The 23,186-nt window shown below is 37.1% G+C and overlaps 1 protein-coding gene across 4 annotated transcripts in view; it reads left to right on the top strand.

Moving 5' to 3' along the window:
• The window catches only part of LOC790886 (uncharacterized), a 147,735-nt gene extending 139,442 nt beyond the window's left edge, over positions 1-8,293 (top strand). For 3 of the 4 annotated variants that reach the window (XM_059875590.1, XM_059875589.1, XM_059875591.1), the window contains 2 exons: positions 7,008-7,190; positions 7,630-8,031. In XM_059875590.1, coding sequence (XP_059731573.1) covers positions 7,008-7,190; positions 7,630-7,838 — 392 coding nt within the window. In that variant the 3' untranslated portion in view covers positions 7,839-8,031. Of the gene's footprint in view, positions 1-7,007; positions 7,191-7,629 lie in introns of all 4 variants that reach the window. The other variant, XM_024976665.2, reaches the window with a different exon arrangement.
• The last annotated feature ends 14,893 nt before the right edge of the window (positions 8,294-23,186 follow it).

Raw genomic sequence — 23,186 nt, 5'->3', positions numbered from 1 at the left:
AAACACTGATAACCTCAGAAACACAGATGACACTACTCTAATGAGAGAAAGCAAAGAGGAAAGCTATGAAAACCTCGACAGCATGGTAAGAAGCAGAGACATCACTTTACCAACAAAGGTTCATATTGTCAAAGTTATGGTTTTTCAAGCATTAATGTATGGATGTGAATGTCTGAGCACAAAGAAGGCTGAGTACCAAAGAATTGATTTTTTGAACTCTGGTGCTGGAGAAGACTCTTGAGAGTCCCTTATACTGCAAGGAGATCAAGCCAGTCGATCCTAAAAGAAATCAGTCCTGAATATTCATTGGAAAGACTGATGCTGAAGCTGAAGCTCCAGTATTTTGGCCACCTGATGAGAAGAGCTGACTCATTGGAAAAGAACTTGATATTGGAAAAGATTAAGCACAGGAGGAGAAGAGACATCAGAGGATAAGATGGTTGGATAGCATGATCAACAGAATGGACAAGACTTTGAGCAAACTCTGGGAGTTAGTGAGGGACAGGGAAGCCTGGCTTGCTACAATCCATGGGGTTGCAAAGATTCAGAAACGACTGAGTGACTGAACAACATAACAGGAACTGATTATAATGTATCTTGACATTAAGTTCTTTGGATCTATCCCATTTGGAATTCACTGAGCATTTTTAATACGTAGCTGTTGTTTTGGTTAGTCGCTAAGTCATATGCCCTATTTGAGAAATTTTTAGCCATTGTTTTTCAAGAATAATTTCGGAGTGCATTTCCTCTACAATATTGTGTTGGTTTCTAGTGTACATCAAAGTGAATCAACTACACATATACACATACCCTCTTTCTTTTGGATTTTCTTTCCATTTGGACCATCAGAAAATAATGGCACAGAGAACCCAGCCATTATTATTTTATCTATTATTCATTATCTTCGATTTCATGTTCAACAGTTCTTTGCTATCTTCCCACAGGTCCTTGAAGCTATGTCCATTTTCTTTTCAGTCTATTTTCAAAGTTAGTTTATCTTCAAACTTATTCATCCTTCTGCTGTCTGCAGTGTATTGTTGAGCCATGTAGTTTTTTAAATAACTTATTTTCTGGTTCTATCAATTGGACTGGATTTTTTTTTAATTTTATTTTATTTTTAAACTTTACAATATTGTATTAGTTTTGCCAAATATCGAAATGAATCCACCACAGGTATACCTGTGTTCCCCATCCTGAACCCTCCTCCCTCCTCCCTCCCCATACCCTCCCTCTGGGTCGTCCCAGTGCACCAGCCCCAAGCATCCAGTATCGTGCATCAAACCTGGACTGGAGACTCGTTTCATACATGATATTATACATGTTTCAATGCCATTCTCCCAAGTCTCCCCACCCTCTCCCTCTCCCACAGAGTGCATAAGACTGATCTATACATCACTGTCTCTTTTGCTGTCTCGTACACAGGGTTATTGTTACCATCTTTCTAAATTCCATATATATGTGTTAGTATACTGTATTGGTGTTTTTCTTTCTAGCTTACTTCACTCTGTGTAATAGGTTCCAGTTTCATCCATCTCATTAGAACTGATTCAAATGTATTCTTTTTAATGACTGAGTAATACTCCATTGTGTATATGTACCACAGCTTTCTTATCCATTCATCTGCTGATGGGCATCTAGGTTGCTTCCATGTCCTGGCTATTATAAACAGTGCTGCGATGAACATTGGGGTACACGTGTCTCTTTCCCTTCTGGTTTCCTCACTGTGTATGCCCAGCAGTGGAATTGCTGGATCATAAGGCAGCCTGATGGGAAACTTTGACTTGCACCCTACATGGCAGTAATGGAGGCCTGATTAATGAGGGAGTCCAATAACATCCTTAGTCTCAAGATATAAAAGCTCATCTGTCCGAATAAAGTTGAAAATCATATATCAGGCCAAGACCAGGTAAGGCTCAAAAGAGAAAAAACAATCAACAGAAGAAAACACTGAGATGACACAGATATGGAAATTTTGGATGAAGGCTTCATCCAAAATTTCCATATCTGTGTCATCTCAGTGTGAAGGCTTCATCCAAAATTTCCATATCTGTGTCATCTCAGTGTGAAGGCTTCATCCAAAATTTCCATATCTGTGTCGTCTCAGTGTTTTCTTCTGTTGATTGTTTTTTCTCTTTTGAGCCTTACTTGGTCTTGGCCTGATAAAAGATTTTCAACTTTATTCGGACAGATGAGCTTTTATATCTTGAGACTAAGGATGTTATTGGACTCCCTCATTAATCAGGCCTCCATTACTGCCATGTAGGGTGCAAGTCAAAGTTTCTCATCCAGCTTCCTCTGAATTAGGAGAAAGGGCAGAGGTTTCTTGTTCCCCCATCATGTGGGTGGAAATGAGGGCTATTTTCATGGCTCCTGTAGATCAAGACAGGGAAAGGATTGGTCTTAGATTTCTACATTGGTGTGTTTCTAGACTAAATATGCTCAGTTCAGTCACTCAGTCATGTCCAACTCTTTGCAAACCCATGAACTGCAGCACTCCAGGCCTCCCTGTCCATCACCAACTCCCAGAGCTTACTCAAATTCATGGTCATCGAGTTGGTGATGCCATCCAACCATCTCATCCTCTGCCGTCCCCTTCTCCTCCCATCTTTAGTGTTTACCAGCATCAGGATCTTTTCAAATGAGTTAGTTCTTTAGATCAGGTGGCCAAAGTATTGGAGTTTCAGCTTCATCATCAGTCCTTCTAGTGAATATTCAGGACTGATCTCCTTTAGGATTGACTGGTTGGATATCCTTGTTGTCCAAGGGACTCTCAAGAGTCTTCTCAAACACCACAGTTCAAAAGCATAAATTTTTCAGTGTTCAGCTTTGTCTGTCATCCAACTCTCACACCCATACATGACCATGGGAAAAATCATACATGACTACTGGCAAAACCATAATTTTGACTTTGTTGGGAAAGTAATATTTATGCTTTTTAATATACTGTCTAGGTTGGTTATAACTTTTCTTCTAAGGAACAAATGTCTTTTAATTTCATGGCTGCAGTCACCATCTGCAGTGATTTTGGAGACCCCCAAAATAAGTCTCTCACTGTTTCCATTGTTTTCCATCTATTTGCCATGAAGTGATGGGACCAGATGCCATGACCTTAGTTTTCCAAACGTTGAGTTTTAAGGCAACGTTTCACTCTCTTCTTTCACTTTCCTCAAGAGACTCTTTAATTCTTCACTTTCTGCCATTAAAGGTGGTGTCATCTACATATCTGAGGTTGTTGATATTTCTCTGCACAATCTTGTTTCAGCTTGTGCTTCATCAGGCCCAGCATTTAGCATGATGTACTCTGCATATAAGTTAAATAAGCAAGGTGACAAAATACAGCCTTGACATACTCCTTTCTTGATTTGGAACCAGTTTGTGGTTCCTTGTCAAGTTCTAACTGTTGCTTCTTGACCTGCATACAGGTTTCTCAAGAGGCATGTCAGGTGTTCTATTCTCATCTCTTTAAGAATTTTCCACAGTTTGTTGGAAAATTCTTTTCCAACAAAGAATTGTTTTCCACACAGTCAAAGGCTTTGGCATAGTCAATAAAGCAGAAGTAGATGATGTTCTGGAATTCTCTTTCTTTTTCTATGATCCAAAGGATTTTAGCAATTTGATCTCTGGTTTCTCTGCCTTTTCAAAATCCAGCTTAAACATCTGGAAGTTCACAGTTCAGTACTGTTGAACTCTAACTTGGAGAATTTTGAGCATTACTTTGCTAGTGTGTGAGATGAGTGCAATCCTGCAGTAGTTTGAACATTCTTAGGGATTGCCTTTCTTTGGGATTGAGATGAAATCTGACCTTTTCCAATCTATGGCCTCTGCTGAGTTTTCCAAATTTGCTGGCATATTGAGTGCAGTACTTCAACAGCATCATCTTTTAGGATTTGGAGCAGCTCAACGGGAATTCCATCACCTCCACTAGCTTTGTTTGTAGTGATTCTTCCTAAGGCCCACTTGACTCCACATTTCAGGATGTTGTGCTGTTGATGAGTGAGCCCACCATCGTGCTTATCTTCATCATGAAGATCTTTTTTGTATAGTTCTTCTGTGTATTTTGGCCACTTATTATATCTTCTGCCTCTGTTAGGTCCATACCATTTCTCTCCTTTATTGTGCCCATCTTTTCATGAAATACTCCCTTGGTATCTCTAATTTTCTTGAAAAGAACTCTAGTCCTTACCATTCTATTATTTTCCTCCATTTCTTTGCATTGATCACTGAGGAAGGCTTTCTTATCTTTCCTTGCTATTCTTTGGAACTCTGCATTCAAATGGGTTTATCTTTCCTTTTCTCCATTGCCTTTAGCTAGCATCTCTTTTTTTCTCAGCTATTTTTAAGGCCTCCTCAGACAACCATTTTGCCTTTTTACATTACTTTTTTGGGGGGGATGGTCTTGATCACTGCCTCCTGTACAAAGTCACTAACCTTTGTTGATAGTTCTTCAGGCATTCTTTCTTATCAGATCTAATCCTTTGACTCTATTTGTCACTTCCAGTCTATAATCATCAGGGATTTGATTTAGGTCATACTTGAATGGTCTAGGGGTTTTCCTTACTTTCTTCATTTTAAATCTGAATTTGGCAACAAGAAACTCATGATTTGAGCCACAGTCAGCTCCAAGCCTTGTTTTTGCTAACTGTATAGAGCTTCTCCATCTGTGGCTGCAAAGAATGTAACCAATCTGATTTTGGAATTGACCATCTGGTGATGTCCGTGTGTAGAGTCTTCTCTTGTGTTTTTGGAAGTGGATATTTGATATGACCAGAGCACTCCCTTGACAAAACTCTGTTAGCCTTTGCCTTGCTTCATTTTGTACCTCAAAGCCAAATTTGCCTGTTACTCCAGGTATCTCTTGACTTCCTGTTTTGTATTCCAGTCCCCTATAATGAAAAGGACAACTTTTTGGGGTATTAGTTCCAGAAGGTCTTGTAGGTCTTCAGAAAACTGTTCAACTTCTACCTCTTCAGCATTACTGGTCGGGGCATAGACCTAGATTACTGTGATATTGATTGCTTTGTCTTTGAAATGAACCGAGATTATTCTGTCACTTTTGAGATTTCATCCAAGCACTGCATTTCAGACTCTTTTGTTGACTATCATGGCTACTCCATTTCTTCGAAGGGATTCTTGTCCACAGTAATAGATATAATGGTCATTTGAGTCAAATTCACCCATTTCATTTCATTTTAATGTTCACTAATTCCTAAAATGTTGATGTTCACTCTTACCAACCCCTGTTTGACACTTCCAAGTTGCCTTGATTCATGAACCTAACATCCCAGGTTCCTATGCACTATTGCTCTTTACAGCATCAGACTTTACTTCCATCACCAGTCACATCCACAACTGGGTGTTGTTTTTGCTTTGGCTCCATCTCCTTTTTCTTTCTGGAGTTATTTCTTCACTGATCTACAGTAGCATATTGAGCACCTACCGACCTGAGGAGTTCATTTTACAGTGTCCTATCTTTTTGCCTTTTCATATTTTTCATGGGGTTCTCAAGGCAAGAGTACTGAAGTGGTTTGCCATTCCCTTCTCCAGTGGACCATGTTTTGTCAGGACTCGCCACCATGACCCATTTGTCTTGAGTGGCCCTACAGGGCATGGCTCAGAGTTTCATTGAGTTAGACAAGGTTGTGGTCCATGTGATCAGAATGGTTAATGTTCTGTGACTGTGATTTTCATTCCATCTGCCCTCTGATGGATAAGGTTAAGAGGCTTATGGAAGATTCCTGATGGGAGAGACTGACTCATGGGGAAACTGAGTCTTGGTCTGATGGAAGGGGCCATGCTCAGTAAATCTTTAGACAAATTTTCTGTTGATGGATGAGGCTGTGTTCCCTCCCTGTTGTTTGACCTGTGGCCAAACTACGGTGGAGGTAAGGAAGATAATGTTGACCTCCTTCAAAAGGTCTTATGCATGCACTACTGCACTCAGTGCCCCCAACCCTGCAGCAGGCCATCACCAACCCAAGCTTCAGCCAGTCTCCTGGGCACTCACGTTCAAGTCTGGGTCAGTCTCTTGTGGGGTCACTGCTCCTTTCTCCTGGGTCCTGGTGCTCACAAGGTTTTGTTTGGGACCTCTAAGAGTCTATTTCCACAGTCCTGTGTAAGTTCTGGTGACTCTATTGTGGGGTGATGTTGACCTCCTCCAAGAAGGTTCATGCCATACCCAGATCTACTACACCCAGAGCCCCTGCCCCTGCAGCAGTCCACTGCTCACCCATAATTCTACAGGAGACACTCAAACACAGTTCTGACTCAGTCTCTGTGGGGTCTCTGGGTCCTGGTGCACACAAGGTGTATTTCTAGACTAAGTCAGTATTGTGACAATTGTTTGTGTCTTGCTAAGCTACTCTTTTCTGGGCCTTTTATTAAAGAGATCAACTGCTTTATGAGATTTTTTCTTTCTGGACTTGTATTACATCTGGGTTGCAGTCTCAGGGGCCCATTTGGGATACATAGATGGCAAAATGAAAACTGCAAGGACTCTCTTCAGTGTAATTCTTTCAATCCCGAGGTCCCTAAGCAGATTGACTTCTCTACTTGTTTCACAGTCTCCTGTGTTAGTTTTTATACTGTATCAGGACCTTTATTTGTCAGAAGGAATACTTAGCAGATGCCATAAGCACAAACATTTTTACCTCATCTTGTCCAGAAATGGAAGTCAAAATTTCATTTCAAACACTGCAACATGTTGTTTAAAAGGGTCAATTTTTTTAATCTTAGCTATCCATCTTTCCAGCATATATTCTGAAAGAAATATGATTTATCATCAGGACACTGCAAAGCAGACATATTTGTTAATGTACTATATGTGCTTCCATGGGGGTAAAAATTAGGTCTTAAAATGTGCATTTCTGATTAAGTGATTAAAATTCCTTCTACAAATCATTTCTGTCATCAGAAGTCATAAGTTTTGATTTTATATATTTGGCTACATTTTTATTTATTTAAAACTGTACGGGTGGTCTTTGAATAAATCAAGCACCATTATTTTTTAGACTCTCAAGGAAAATGTGGGCCTCCTCCACCAATAGACAACGGAGACATTACCTCACTCTTGCAATCGGTGTATCCTCCAGGAATGAGTGTTGAGTACCAGTGTCAGGCCTACTATGAACTACAGGGAAACAGAAACGTAGTATGTCAGAATGGAGAGTGGTCAGAACCACCAAAATGCTTAGGTAAATGCTTTAAACTTCTCTTGGATCCTGGGATAATCCTTGTACACAGCATAATGTTTAACTGTTAATAGAATTTTTATGGATTAAATAACCACCATTCTTTTTCATGCTTTACAACCAAGTATTCATATCTGTATATAGAAATAAAGTTAGAAAATTTCATGTTTGAGCAACAGTGGTTCCTTAATGAAAGGTCTTCATATGATAACTGACATTATGAATCTTTCATTATAACATTTAATGATTACACTAAATGAAGTATCTCATTCTTGTAATATTAAATTTTTAACATGATGAAACCTACATTATAGATTTTCAGTGTATTTGTTTGGAAAAGTTTTGAGGAGGAATATTTGGAACAAAGTTCTTGAAACCCTGAAATTCTATAGAAAGCATTTGCATACTACTAAAATTTTATGTTTATTTTCTTTAACTTTAGAGGCATGTGTAATTTCAGAAGAAACGATGAGAAAACATCACATAGAGTTAAGATGGAAACCTGATACAAAACTTTACTTTAAAACAGAGGATAATATTGAATTCATGTGTCAACATGGTTATCATCCGGTGACACCAGAACATACATTTCGAACAACTTGTCGGGAAGGAGAGGTGGTGTATCCTAGCTGTGGAAAAAACATTGACTAAATGCAGTTGTAAAATTGAAATATGTACATGTATTCAGATTTTTCCTTATTAATTCAATTTTGTTTATTTTATCAAGTAGTTTCTAACTCATCTTGAATCATAAAACAGATTTATGTTAAATATGTGGGAACGATGTAATTGAAAGATGGAAGACCAATGAATCACTTCTTAAAAGTACCTCATTAAACTTTGCAAGTCAAAATGTTATGTGTCTTGTTCATGAAACATTTACAGCAAGAAGTTAGATTCAATCACTTCCATGCCTCTTTCCATCCATCAGTTTCCTAAAGTTCTTAAAGCTTTCTCCATTACTTCTGAAGGTTTTCTGAAACTGTTTTAGGAGACATGGGAAAAAAGTGTGGAAAGAAATGGAAAACTTCAAAATATTGATAATATCACTTAACAAACATATAAAAGCAAACTATGTCATACCTATGTCAGTAATTAAGTATAGTTTATCTTACTTTTGCTCATCTATCAATAGATTAATAAACCAAAAACGATGAAATACATAATATTTTCATTTCAATTCATTTCAGTCATGTCTGACTCTTTGTGACCCCATGGACTGCAGCACCTCAGCCTCCCCTGTCCAGTACTAACCCCCGGAGTTTACTCAAACTCATGTGCATCGAGTTGGTGATGCCATCTAACCATCTCATCCTCTGTCACCACCTTCTCCTCCTGCCTTCAATCTTTCGCAGCATCAGGGTCTTTTCAAATGGGGCAGTTATTCGCATCATGTGGCCAAAGTGTTGGAGTTTCAGTTTCAGCATCAGTCCTTCCAATGAATATTCAGGACTGATTTCCTTTAGGATGGACTGGTTGGATCTCATAATATTTTACAATATGCTCATCAAAGTACACATAATAATTCAAATAAAGAACAATGAGAATCATATTGCATAACTATTGCAACATGGTATATAAGTGGTTAAAAAGTTCAACATTAGGTATAAACACACACATAAAGACACTGCTGTAAATATTGAATATCTTTTTATAGAAAAATATTGACAAGAAGTATAAGAAAACACTTGGAATAGCTATAGTTGAATATACAGATAATACATGTAAATGTGCTTAACTTCTTTTTACTTACATGAATTTTTGAATTTTTCTGTTCTTTAATATACACCACCTTTGAACCACAAAATATTTTCTAAAATGAAGACATATACTAAGTGAAACAACATATGTTGAGAGCTTTGGAGATCGATTTGTAATGATCTCCAGGTCTAGTATCATTCTCCTGATTTTGCTGGTACAGAGTGTTTTAGAAACATGCACCAACAGTCTGAAACGTGATTTTTATATCCATAAATTTTAAACAGCATATTAAGCTTAAATCAGTTAACTATAAACATTTTAACTTTATAAATATACAAATTTTAATATTAAAATAGAGACATAAATAATTAAGCTAAAATATTTAAGGTGATATCTTATTACTTTGTACTGCATCAAATCAAGTGGCCTTCGCTATTGGTGCTAATTGATCTAAATCTGAATTGCTAGTAACAGCTGGTTTTCTCACCCTTAAATGAAATTGTTACAGTTGACAAGTTATCTTTGCTGTAAATCTTAACATTTTTGTAGATATTATTTCTCCAAAATTTTCAACTAATGGTTGTAGAGTCTCTTTAAGACCCGAGGCTGCAAGCAGTTATTTCATTGTTGCCTAGAAAATGGTGATTTTTTAAAGATCAGTCCTATCATTTTTCTGCATTTATTGCCATTCTGTGTAAAGATGAGTGTTAATTTACAGACTTAGTTCATATTCAACTTTCACCTAAAGAGTTTTAGCAAATCTTTAAAATAATTTGTTTTTAAATAATTTTTAAATTGATATATAGTTGATTTACAATAGTTTTAGGTGTATAACACAGAGATTCACAATTTTTAAAGATTATACTGCATTTAGAGTTATTGTAAAATATTGGTTATACTTTCTGTGTTGTATGGTATATCCTTGGAGCTTCTTTATTTTATACATAATACTTAACACCTCTTAATCAAGTATACCTATCTTGTCCCTCCCTGTTTCCCTCTCCCCACTGGCAACCACTTGCTTGTTATCTGTATCTATGAGTCTGTTTCTGTTTTGTTATATTCATTAATTTTCTTTATTTTTTAGATTCCACATATAAATGATATCATACTGTATTTGTATTTCCCTGTATGACAAATTTCACAAAGAATAATACCTTCCAAGTCCATTTATGTTGTTTAAAATGGCAAAACTTCATTCTTATCTATAGTTACTTGGCCCATTGTGTAAAAAAAAAAAAATACATACACACACATAATGCAGTGGTTTGGGTAAATCTACTATAAAGATAAGAAAAGCAGTGTATCTTTCTTCAGTGTAGTCTTGGTTATTGAAGTTAAGCTAGGGAATAAAAGATTTAACTTTGAGTCATGTTGACCCAAATTGATCTGTTTACACTGATTAAGGAGTATTAATTAATTTCCTAGCTGACATGGCTTTTGACTAAGCATATTTGAAGACACTGTTTTTAAAAAGTAGAAAAAAAGCTGTGAAGTCTAACTTATTTAACATGAATCTAGTGTGCAAGGGTGGGAGGTAAAACAGTGGAATTGTTTTACAATTGCCCCAGTATTTCAGAAGGCTCAGATCAGATCAGATCAGTTGCTCAGTCATGTCCGACTCTTTGCGACCCCATGAATTGCAGCATGCCAGGCCTCCCTGTCCATCACCAACTCCCAGAGTTCACTCAGACTCACGTCCATTGAGTCAGTGATGCCATCCAGCCATCTCATCCTGTTTCATTCCCTTCTCCTCCTGCCCCCAATCCCTCCCAGCATCAGAGTCTTTTCCAATGAGTCAACTCTTCGCATGAGGTGGCCAAAGTATTGGAGTTTCAGCTTTAGCATCATTCCTTTCAAAGAAATCCCAGGGCTGATCTCCTTCAGAAAGGACTGGTTGGATCTCCTTGCAGTCCAAGTGACTCTCAAGAGTCTTCTCCAACACCACAGTTCAAAAGCATCAATTCTTTGGCGCTCAGCCTTCTTCACAGTCCAACTCTCATATCCATACATGACCACAGGAAAAACCATAGCCTTGATTAGATGAAACTTTGTTGGCAAAATAATGTCTCTACTTTTGAATATGCTATCTAGGTTGGTCATAACTTTCCTTCCAAGGAGTAAGCGTCTTTTAATGTCATGACTGCAGTCACCATCTGTAGTGATTTTGGAGCCCAGAAAAATAAAGTCTGACACTGCTTCCACTGTTTCCCCATCTATTTCCAATGAAGTGATGGGACTGGATGTCATGATGTTCGTTTTCTGAATGTTGAGCTTTAAGCCAACTTTTTCACTCTCCACTTTCACTTTCATCAAGAGGCTTTTTAGTTCCTCTTCACTTTCTGCCATAAGGGTGGTGTCATCTGCATATCTGAGGTGATTGATATTTCTCCCAGCAATCTTGATTCCAGCTTGTGCTTCTTCCAGTCCAGCATTTCTCATGATATAAGTTAAATAAACAGGGTGACAATATACAGCCTTGACGTACTCCTTTTCCTATTTGGAACCAGTCTGTTGTTCCATGTCCAGTTCTAACTGTTGCTTCCTGACCTGCATACAGATTTCTCAAGAGGCAGATCAGGTGGTCTGGTATTCTCATCTCTTTCAGAGTTTTCCACAGTTTATTGTGATCCACACAGTCAAAGACTTTGGCATAGTCAATAAAACAGAAATAGATGTTTTTCTGGAACTCTCTTGCTTTTTCCATGATCCAGCGGATGTTGGCAATTTGATCTCTGGTTCCTCTGCCTTTTCTAAAACCAGCTTGAACATCATGAAGTTCATGGTTCACATATTGCTGAAGCCTGACTTGGAGAATTTTGAGCATTACTTTACTAGCATTTGAGATGAGTGCAATTGTGTGGTAGTTTGAGCATTCTTTGACATTGCCTTTCTTTGGGATTGGAATGAAAACTGACGTTTTCCAGTCCTGTGGCCACTGCTAAGTTTTCCAAATTTGCTGGCATATTGAGTGCAGCACTTTCACAGCATGGTCTTTCAGGATTTGGAATAGCTCAACTGGAATTCAGAAGGCTAGTTACAAAAAATAAATAAATAAATAAAATTTTCTTTAGTCTTTTCTCAATTGTACTAAGACATCTAATATGTTTGAAAACACACAGTGAAAAAATATATATCTATAAATATGTACCTCTAGGGTATGAAGTTAAGTGAAAGCATCATCACTTGTGGTACTAAAGAATAGGCAATGGTCTGGCACCTTAAATAAGTACTAAAGAGGAAAATCTAGGCATATTTTGTAAGTCTGCAACGTGAAACACCAGGAGAAAAAGAATTACATACAAGATGGCAAATGTGGAAAACATAATGAAGAGTGAGTTTAAGGAGGTAACCTGGACAGTAAGAAGACAAATTATTTTTTCAATCTCAGTGAAAGGTTATGATTTTCTAAGCTAAAAATGAGACAAGCATGTACTATGTGCAGATCATTATTTGCAAATATGAAAATCTTGAAAAAATCTCAGACTTAATTTTTATTTTAAAAACAAATTTTATTAGAATAGAGTTGATTTATAATGTGTAATTTCAGATGCATTGCAAAGTGAATCAGTTAAAGATATACACTTTTCTTAAAGGTTATTTTCCCATATAGGCTATAAAAAAGTATGGAGTAGAGTCCTCTGTGTTATATAGTAGATCCTTATTTGTTGTCTATTTTATATATAGTAGTCTGTATATATCAGGCTTCTTTCTTTTTTAAATTAAAGAATTATGAACAGATCCTGTTGCTGCTGCTGCTGATCCTACACAGTCATTTCTCTTGGGGGGAAGTGGCCTTATCATCATACTAAAATACAAATGATAAATTATACAGTCCAAGTCTAATATCAAGAAAGCAATTTAGGTTTATACTAATGCCTTATGAGAAGTCAATCTTTTAAATACATCAAGAATATTTAAGTGTAAGATCTTTTAGTAATTAAGAAAATATATAGAACAAAATAAAATGGTTTCAGAATCACTCTTAAAAATAATTATTTTTAATGGAGTAACTCACAAACACAAAATTAAAAAACAAAACTCACAATACAATGTTTAGGCGGTTGATATCAAATTTTTATAAAAAGTGTAGTACACAGGGTTGACAGAAAAATGCCATGTTCATTTTTAAATTTTGATATTTTGTATTTGCAGTTATTCTATTAAAATAGCTTTCTTTTAGAGTTACATAATTGTTTTAAATTAAACGGAAGAAATAAAACAAAGAAGTATAGTTTTCACATATGAAAAATAAAATCTGACTTTACTCAGGTACTTTAGGTACAATAAGCTTACACTTTTTCAGCACACAGTTCAAGAAATTTTGACAAATATATAAATTTGTATATATAAATATATATAATATATATATAAATAAATATATATAAATATATAACTATAGGCAGTTGTGATGCTAAGTCACTTTAGTCATGTCCGACTCTCTGAGACTCCAGGGACTGTAGCCTGACAGGGTCCTCTGTCCATGGGTTCTCCAAGTAACAATACTGGAGTGGGTTGTGATTTCCTTCCCTAGGGGATTTTCCCAACCCAGGGATCAAATGCCCGTCTTTTAAGTCTCCTGCATTGTCTTCCGGGTTCTTTACCATTTGCGCCACCTGGCATGATGAAGTCCAATGGGACACAAAGAGTCGGACACGCCTGAGTGACTGAACTGACTGAACCAAGTGCCATCTGGGCTGAGAAGATTTGACTTCAAGTCACATTAAAAGACACTTGCTCCTTGAGAGCATGCTATTTAATTTCACTTCAAGTTAAAAGACATTTGCTCCTTGGAAGAAAAATACCGTACCTAGACAGCATACTAAAAAGCAGAGACATTACTTTGCCAACAAAGGTCTGTATAGTCAAAGCTATGTTTTTTCCAGTAGCATGTACAGACGTGAGAGCTGGACAATAAAAAGGCTGAGTGGTGAAGAATTGATGCCTTTGAACTGTTTGCTGGAGAAGACTCTTGAGACTCCCTTAGCCTGTAAGAAGATGAAACCAGTCAATCCTAAAAGAAATCAACCCTGAATATTCACTGGAAGTACTGTCGCTGAAGCTGAAGTTCCAGTGTTTTGGCCACCTGATGTGAAGAACTGACTCATTAGAAAAGACCCTGATGCTGGGAAAGATTGAAGGCAGGAGAAGAAGGGGACAACAGAGGAAGAGATGGTTGGAAGATATCACTGGCTCAATGGGCATGAGTTTGAGCAAACTCTGGGATATAGTGAAGGACAGGGAAGCCTGGCATGCTACAGTCCATGGGGTCACAAAGAGTCTGAAAGGACTGAGCAACTGAACAACAAGCCACATGCCTAATTTTTTAAGCAAAGGATGGTCTCTGCTCACTGCCAGCTTGATTAGTATGACTCAAATGGCTGGGAAAAACTTCACCTACTCTCTTAAAATATATTATTTAAAGTTAGTATCTGATATATGGCTTTGGAACCAGTCCATATTAGCCACAGAAAGTTGTGCACATAGATATCAGGTGATGAATACAATAACTTATTGTGAAACTACCAACAGAAACAAGTTAGGGACATTACAAAACTTTGAACTTTGATATTTATTAAATGGCACTAATTAACTAGCTTCATTGTAATACATAAATTCAGTCACACTAGGTAAATGCAAATGAAGCAGATTTTTGAACCCTAAACAGTGCAACTGGAGTATCTGTGGGTGAATTTAACTCAGATGACCATTATATCTACTACTGCAGGCAGGAAACCCTCAGAAGAAATGGAGTAGCCATCATGTTCAACAAAAAAGTCCAAAATGCAGTACTTGGATGCAATCTCAAAGACAAAAGAATGATCTCTATTCATTTCCAAGGTAAACAATTCAATATCACAGTAATCCAAGTCTATGCCCCAACCAGTAACACTGAAGAACCTGAAGTTGAACGGTTCCATGAAGACCTACAAGACCTTTTAGAACTAACACACCAAAAAGAGGTCCTTTTCATTATAGGGGACTAGAATGCAAAAGTAGGAAGTCAAGAAACACCTGGAGTAACAGGCAAATTTGGCCTTGGAATACAGAATGAAGCAGGGCAAAGACTAATAGAGTTTTCCCAAGAAAATGCACAGGTCATAATAAACACCCTCTTCCAACAACACAAGAGAAGACTCTACACATGGACATCACCAAATGGCCAAAACCAAAATCAGATTGATTATATTCTTTGCAGCCAAAGATGGAGAAGCTCTATACACTCAACAAAAACAAGACCAGGAGCTGACTGTGGCTCAGATCATAAACTCCTTATTACCAAATTCAGACTTAAATTGAAGAAAGTAGGGAAAAGCACTAGATCATTCAGGTATGACCTAAAGCAAATCCCTTATGATTATACAGTGGAAGTGAGAAACAGATTTAAGGGCCTAGATCTGATAGATAGAGTGCCTGATGAACTATGGAATGAGGTTCGTAACACTGTACAGGAGACAGGGCTCAAGACCATTCCCATGGAAAAGAAATGAAAAAAGGAAAATGGCTGTCTGGGGAGGCCTTACAAATAGCTGTGAAAAGAAGAGAAGAGAAAAGCAAAGGAAAAAAGGAAAGATATAACCATCTGAATGCAGAGTTCCAAAGAATAGCAAGAAAAGATAAGAAAGCCTTCCTCAGAGATCAATGCAAAAAAAAAATAGAGGAAAACAAAAGAATGGGAAAGACTAGAGATATCTTCAAGAAAATTGGAGATACCAAGGGAAAATTTCTTGCAAATATGGGCTTGATAAAGGACAGAAATGGTATGGACATAACAGAAGCAGAAGATATTAAGAAGAGGTGGAAAGAATACACAGAAGAACTGTTCAAAAAATATCTTCATTCCCAAATAATCACGATGGTGTATTCACTGACCTAGAGCCAAATATCCTGGAATGTAAAGTCAAGCAGGCCTTGGAAAGCATCACTACGAACAAAGTTAGTGGAGGTGATGGTATTCCAGTTTAGCTATTTCAAATCCTGAAAGATGTTGCTGTGAAAGTGCTGCACTCAATATGCCAGCAAATTTGGAAAACTTAGAGGTGGCCACAGGACTGGAAAAGGTCAGTTTTCATTTCAATCCCAAAGAAAGGCAATGCCAAAGAATGCTCAAACTACCACACAATTGCACTCATCTCACATGCTAGTAAAGTAATGCTCAAAATTCTCCAAGTCAGGCTTCAGCAATATGTGAACCGTGAGATCCCAGATGTTCAAGCTGGTTTTAGAAAAGGCAGAGGAACCAGAGATCAAATTGCCAACATCTGCTGGATCATGGGAAAAGGAAGAGAATTCCAGAAAAACATCTATTTCTGCTTTATTGACTATGCCAAAGCCTTTGTATGGATCACAATAAACTGTGGAAAATTCTGAAAGAGATGGGAATACCAGACCACCTGACCTGCCTCTTGAGAAATCTGTATGCAGGTCAGGAAGCAACAGTTAGAACTGGACATGGAACAACAGACTGGTTCCAAATAGGAAAAGGAGTACGTCAAGGCTGTATATTGTCACCCTGCTTATTTAACTTATATGCAGAATACATCATGAGAAACTCTGGACTGGAAGAAGCACAAGCTGAAATCAAGATTGCTGGAAAAATATCAATCACCTCATCCTTATGGCAGAAAGTGAAGAGGAACTAAAAAGCCTCTTGATGAAAGTGAAAGTGGAGAGTGAAAAAGTTGGCTTTAAGTTCAACATTCAGAAAACCAAGATCATGGCATTTGGTCCCATCACTTCATTGGAAATAGATGGGGAAACAGTGGAAACAGTTTCAGATTTTATTTTTTGGGGGCTCCAAAATCACTGCAGATGGTGACTGCAGCCATGACATTAAAAGACGCTTACTCCTTGGAAGGAAAGTTATGACCAACCTAGATAGCATATTCAAAAGCAGAGACATTACTTTGCCAGCAAAGGTTCGTCTAGTCAAGGCTATGGTTTTTCCTGTGGTCATGTATGGATATGAGAGTTGGACTGTGAAAAAGGCTGAGTGACAAAGAATTGATGCTTTTGAACTGTGGTGTTGGAGAAGACTCTTGAGAGTCCCTTGGACTGCAAGGAGATCCAACCAGTCCTTTCTGAAGGAGATCAGCCCTGGGATTTCTTTGGAAGGAATGATGTTAAAGCTGAAACTGCAGTACTTTGGCCACCTCATGCGAAGTGTTGACTCATTGGAAAAGACTCTGATGCTGGGAGGGATTGGGGGCAGGAGGAGAACGGGACAACAGAGGATGAGATGGCTGGATGGCATCAATGACTCTATGGACGTGAGTCTGAGTGAACTCCGGGAGTTGGTGATGGACAGGGAGGCCTGGCGTGCTGCGATTCATGGTGTTGCAAAGAGTCGGACATGACTGAGTGACTGAACTGAACTGAACTAAACCATTGGGAAAATTTAACATGTTGTTAATCAATGTCCTTCTCACCTCGTGGTTTTACACTGCTCATCGACAGGGTAAATTGAAACAGATGTGAGCACTCAGCCTTCCTCCTAAATATAACTATCTACTTTCCTGTGTGTGTAATAGTGATTGAATCAACTGGTTAAAATAATCTGCCCTGTGAGATAACCATAAGAATACCTTAATGGAAAATTGATCAGATATTCATCTAAAAGGGGAAAACAAAATGAATACTTTTCTATGTCTGCTGAGTTCCAAAGTGCAAAATGTAGATTATGGGGTCATGTGAATATGCTTATGAAAATGTGAATAGAAAATGTGGCACAGAAAAGTTGATTATAATTCCAGAATGTTTAGGAGACTCTTACTTGTACTATGAGGAAACTTTGGAGAACAATGGTTATTGTTATAATTTTACATATGGTGATTTTTTGCAGGTTCAAATCTCATTTTAAATATGTTCAGTTGACTGTATTGTGATTGTAGCTTAATAAATCTATTAAAGGTCATCAACATCACTGTTAGTTTAAGGCTTTTAAAAATCCAGCTAGGTACCAGATATATTTTCCTTTAACAAAATGTGGAATAATTTCCAGTGTAATGCCAAAACATTTAGAATTATTTTCAGAGAAATGGAAATGTTGACAACCAAAAAAACAAAAAACAAAAACAAAACTTGTCACTTTTGTTTTTAAACTTATAAGTTCTTTTCATTAGTTATCTATTTTTAACACAGTAGTGTGTATATGGCAGGCTCAATCTCCCTATTCATCACTCTACCCTTGGGTCCCCTGGTGTCTCTATATCCATTCTCTATGCCTCTATCTCTATTTTTGCTTTGGAAATAAGTTGATCTGAGTCATTTGTCTAGATTCCTTAAACAAGAAATACTATACAATATTTATTTTTCTCTTTCTGACTTGCCTCACTCTGTATGAACATCTCTAGTTCCATCCATGTCTCTGCAAATTGCACAATCCCATGCCTTTTTATGGCTGAGTAATATTTCAAGGTATATATGTACCACTTCTTCTGTATCTATTCTTCTGTTCATGGACATTTAGGTTGCTTTCTTGTCCTGGCTGTTGTGAATAAAATAGATAACTAATGAGAACTTACTGTGTATCACAGGGAGCTCCACTCAATTATGTCTGGTGACATAAATGCGAAGGAAATACAAAAAAAAAGGGGGGGGGAATATAAATATATAATATATATATATATATATATATATATATATATAATGCTGCTGCTGCTACTGCTAAGTCACTTCAGTCATGTCCGACTCTTAGTGATCCCATGAACTGCAGCCTACCAGGCTCCTCTGTCCATGGGATTTTCTAGGCAAGAGTACTGGAGTCGGGTGCCATTGCCTTTTCCATATATATATATATATATATATATATATATATATATAAACACATATATATGAATATAAATGATTCGTTTCGATGTACAGCAGAAGCTAACCCAACATTTTTAAAGCAACTCCAATAAAAATTAATGAAAAAGGTAAAGTATATAAATGTATTAATATAAGCAATTAAATCATATTAAAAACAAAGATTTTACTCCAAAAAACACAAACTTCTATGTTTTTCATTATGATGTTTTTGTCTTTCATTTTATTTAATAATCCAGTTGTCTTCAAGTTTTTTTTAAATGAAACCTCAGAGTTTTATAATACCTTGTGAAATTCAAGATGTGAATAGAATATGCATCACTCTGCATTATTCATCTCATAATTTGTTGCATGTTATTTTAGTCCATTTGGCAATTTTATTTATGAACAACATTTACAGCACAATAAAGATCCATGTACAGTTCTAAGTGTTACAGTTAAGAGCAGCTCAGGCCCCAGATCACTTATAAGAAAGGCTGTATCACCATTATTCTTGCTGAGGGGCAGGCAGATGTGTTGTATAATTCATTTTCTCCTGATTGCCAGGTATATGAGTGATGGTTTATTAATCAGCTAGGAAAGACTACAGGCATATTTGCAAACAAGAGGAAAAGAATACATAATATGAAAGAGAAATGTGAAACTTTGACAAATCTTCATCAGATATTCCAGTGCAACATTTGTCTTCTCATTAACAACTAAATTCTTTCCAAAAGTTGTCTTAAACTAAATGTTTCAATATTTATGCAAAGTTATTGTTCATAATTTATGGGTACAATTATGAAATTTTTAGCATGCAAAATAATTGTAATATCAGATTCAAGCCATTAAGTAAAACTCACATCACCTAACACCTATTATTGTACATGCCTGCATACCTGCATGCTAAGTCACTTCAGTCATGTCTAACTCTTTGCCACCCCATCCACTGTAGCCCACCAGGCTTCTCTGTCCATGGGATTTTCCAGGCAAGAATACTGGAGTGGGTTTCCATGCCCTCCTCCAGGGGATCATCCTAACCCAAGGATTGAATCTGCCTGTACTATGTCTCCTGCATTGGCATTGGCAGGCGGGTTCTTTCTTTACCACTAGCACCAGCTGGGATGCCCATTGTATTAGATACATGGTCCTAATTAACAAATTTTCCAGAAAACATATTGGCTTAAGACAACACACCTCCATATTCTTGAGCTCCTGTGGCTCAGAATGAGGAAAGGGCTTTGCTGGCTAGGTCTGAGTCACTCTGTTTGGGTGGCAACAGGGTAATGGCCTGGGCTGCTGTCACCTGGATGTTCAGCTGTGTTGGAAGCTTTGCTTCCGAGTTGGCTCACTCTCCTGACTTTTGGAGGACACCTCCGTACCTCACCACTTGGGCATCTCTGCAGGTTGCTTGATAGACAGCTAGCTTTCCTCAGGGCCAGTGACCACAGACAGGGAGGAGGAAGCCTCCACACCAGGTATGAGTTTTTCACACACTGTCATGTCAGTCATGTGTAATCATGAGAAATGGTCACTAAGTCCTATGCACTCGGTAGAGAGGACTTATGCTCTAATATTTGGAGAGAGGAGTGTGGAAGGCGTTGTGGACGTTCCTAAAACCATCACATATAGAAAAACATCAGGTCAACTGAACAGAGTATTTTCTGGGGATGCTTCCATTACTCTTCAACTTCTTTCCTGCCTCTAAAGTAACAATACTCTTTTTTCTAACAGTACGTTGTAAAATTTTGGCATACTTAAACTGGTTATTCCATGAAAGAAAACTGTAACTATAAAACAGGTCAATGACCTTAATAGTAATTACAAGCATAAATCTAAAATGATTTTTTGAAGCATAAGTTCCTTTAAATGAAGGTGTTAGCAGTATTAAACAGATTTCAATCTGCATAAGTATTATACTAAAGATATTTAATTTTGTTTAAGATGGATTTATGAAAATGGTGCTCTTGCTTAGTCCCTCAAACATGTACAACTCTTTGCGACCCTTTGGACTATAGCCCTCCAGGCTCCTCTGTCCCTGGAATTCTTCAGGCAAGAATACTGGAGTGGGTTCCCACTTCCTCTGCAAGGGAATATGCCTGACCCAGGGACCAAACCCACATCTCCTTTGTCTTCTGCATTACAGGTAGATTATTTACCCACTGAGCCATAGGGGAAACCCTATGAAAATGGCAGATTAACCCAAATGTATTTATATCACAGCGAAGTTATCCCACAAGGGACCTTGTAAAGTTCTTGTGGACAAGATGAGGAAGTTGGCCAGTTAAATAGTTTATCAGATATTCATAATTTCATTAAATAAGCTGATTATAAGTTGCAGGATTTTGTACTCAGGCCTGCTCCATTGCTGTTTTGTATCAACAACCAGTTTAATGGAGCAGAGGAGATGTGCCTGGAATGATACTGAGGTACTGAAAGTGAACCCGCATTAGGACAGGTTCATCACTCAGAAAGACTCCCATGTGTAGTTTAGACTTAATAACATGATATTCAGTTGTGATAATTATAAGATCCTGGGCCTGGATCATAGGAATAAGCTGCACAACTACAGAAAGACTAGAAAGACTTTTAAAACTTAGTGAATACTTTTCATCAATTTTGAGATCAATCTGAGCCAACACTATGAGGGACAGCCAGGCCTGCTCATGAGACCAGAACTTGTGTTGGTAGAAGTGTAAGAGGAGAATGAGGCTGTTCTGAGTCCTGACAAAGTCATTGCCACTCCGACCATAGTGGACTATTGTATGTGCTTCAATAAATGATCTGGTTAGAGAGACAAAGACAGATTTACATGTGACCAAATACAAGAGAGGAGGAAAGTAGCTCAGGCCAGTGATAGTAATGATGTTTACTTTTAATTATGCCCTCTTCGTGTACCTTTTGGAAGTAAGTCTCAGCAGATTATTTTACTGCATTCATGTCCTATGAAGCATCAAAATGAGGTGAATAACTGTACTAGATCTGAACTCAGGTAATCAGGACTCAAATCTCTCCTCTATAATGTAATGACAAAGTTGAGTTCTTTTCACTTGGCTCCTGAAAATACAAACACTCAAGATTGCCCACCATGGAATTATTGTTAAATACACATATCTCGACATACATGATTAAATTTGTAAAATTCAAGGATGAAGAGAAATTATTCTAATCTCCAAAAAGTAGTGGGAAGAAACCTAGACAGTTACTTAAGAGGAATCAAACTAAATAAGAATTTCAAACTAAAAAATGTAGAGAAGCTTCAAAAAAGTGTGGGAATTCTATCAGTGATAAGAGATGCAGACTATAGGCCATGAGAGCATATAATTGACAAGTCTTTGTTAGAGGGATTAAGATATGCAAAGATTCAAAGTTTATAATTCACTTAGTAAGCATATATGTGAATCTTACTCGATATATAATAATAATAAATTGTAATTATATTATACCTCATTTAAAATATTTATAAGAAAATGAAGATTCATCATTCTCCAATTAAAATTACACATTTTTATTCAAGGGTTTCCCTTAATCTTAACCATTTGGAAATTAAGAATTATTGATTGTTCATTTCTCTGATTAGATAAGCAAAGGAAAAGATGTCTAATATCTAGTTTGAGTGATAAATAATAGTTACTTTTCTGTGTGATTAGATCCATGAAAATTATTGTGGTTCTCTATATATATCACATGTTTCCAAAAAACAGAAAATTAAAGTAATGAATGTTAATTGAAAAAAAAAAAGCATATTTTCTTTCTACATTGACTTGGTCTGAGAAGAAATGTCAGGATTTGGTTTCTGATGAGAATGGAAAAGAAAGTAAAGCAAGGCAAATGAGCCACAAGATAAAATCTGTACTTGCATCTGTTGACTAAGATCTAATTAAGTCAACTAAGGTTAGGACTACTATACTTAAGGAGAATTCATTTACTAAGTCTGTATAGTTTTCTACCAAGACAATCCACATAGAAATTTTATATAATATGACCCACAAGATATAATTAAACCTTCATTATCAAGGACCTGTTTACATACTTCAATCATCTGAAATTTCTATAATTTTTTTTTCCTAGAAACCATAACGCAATGAGTGTAATTAACTGAACAAGAATATAATTCATAGAGGTAATGCTAATTTCTAATTTGATTGTATAATGAGGTAAAACATTGCTTTTACTCTTTTTTATTCCAAGTGAAACCTTTTAATTATCCTGTACTAAAACATGGACGGTTATATTATTCATACAGAGGATACTTTCCAGTACTTGTAAATCAACAGTTTCTCTATAAGTGTGATCAGTATTTTGTGCCTCCTTCACAACATTCCTGGGACTACCTGACTTGCACAGCAGAAGGATGGTCTCCAGAAGAATCATGCCTCAGTAAGTAAACTTCTTTAATTTTATATGCATAAACCTTTGAAAGAGTGAAGAGACAAAAGGAGACAAGTGAGGACAGTTCAGTACTGTGTAACAACAGTAAGGCCAAGGGATGAGTTCTATGAGCAAAAACAT

Source organism: Bos taurus, chromosome 16, assembly GCF_002263795.3.
Source record: "Bos taurus isolate L1 Dominette 01449 registration number 42190680 breed Hereford chromosome 16, ARS-UCD2.0, whole genome shotgun sequence".
Taxonomy (NCBI): Eukaryota; Metazoa; Chordata; class Mammalia; order Artiodactyla; family Bovidae; genus Bos; species Bos taurus.
This window is presented reverse-complemented; position numbering and strand designations above follow the sequence as displayed.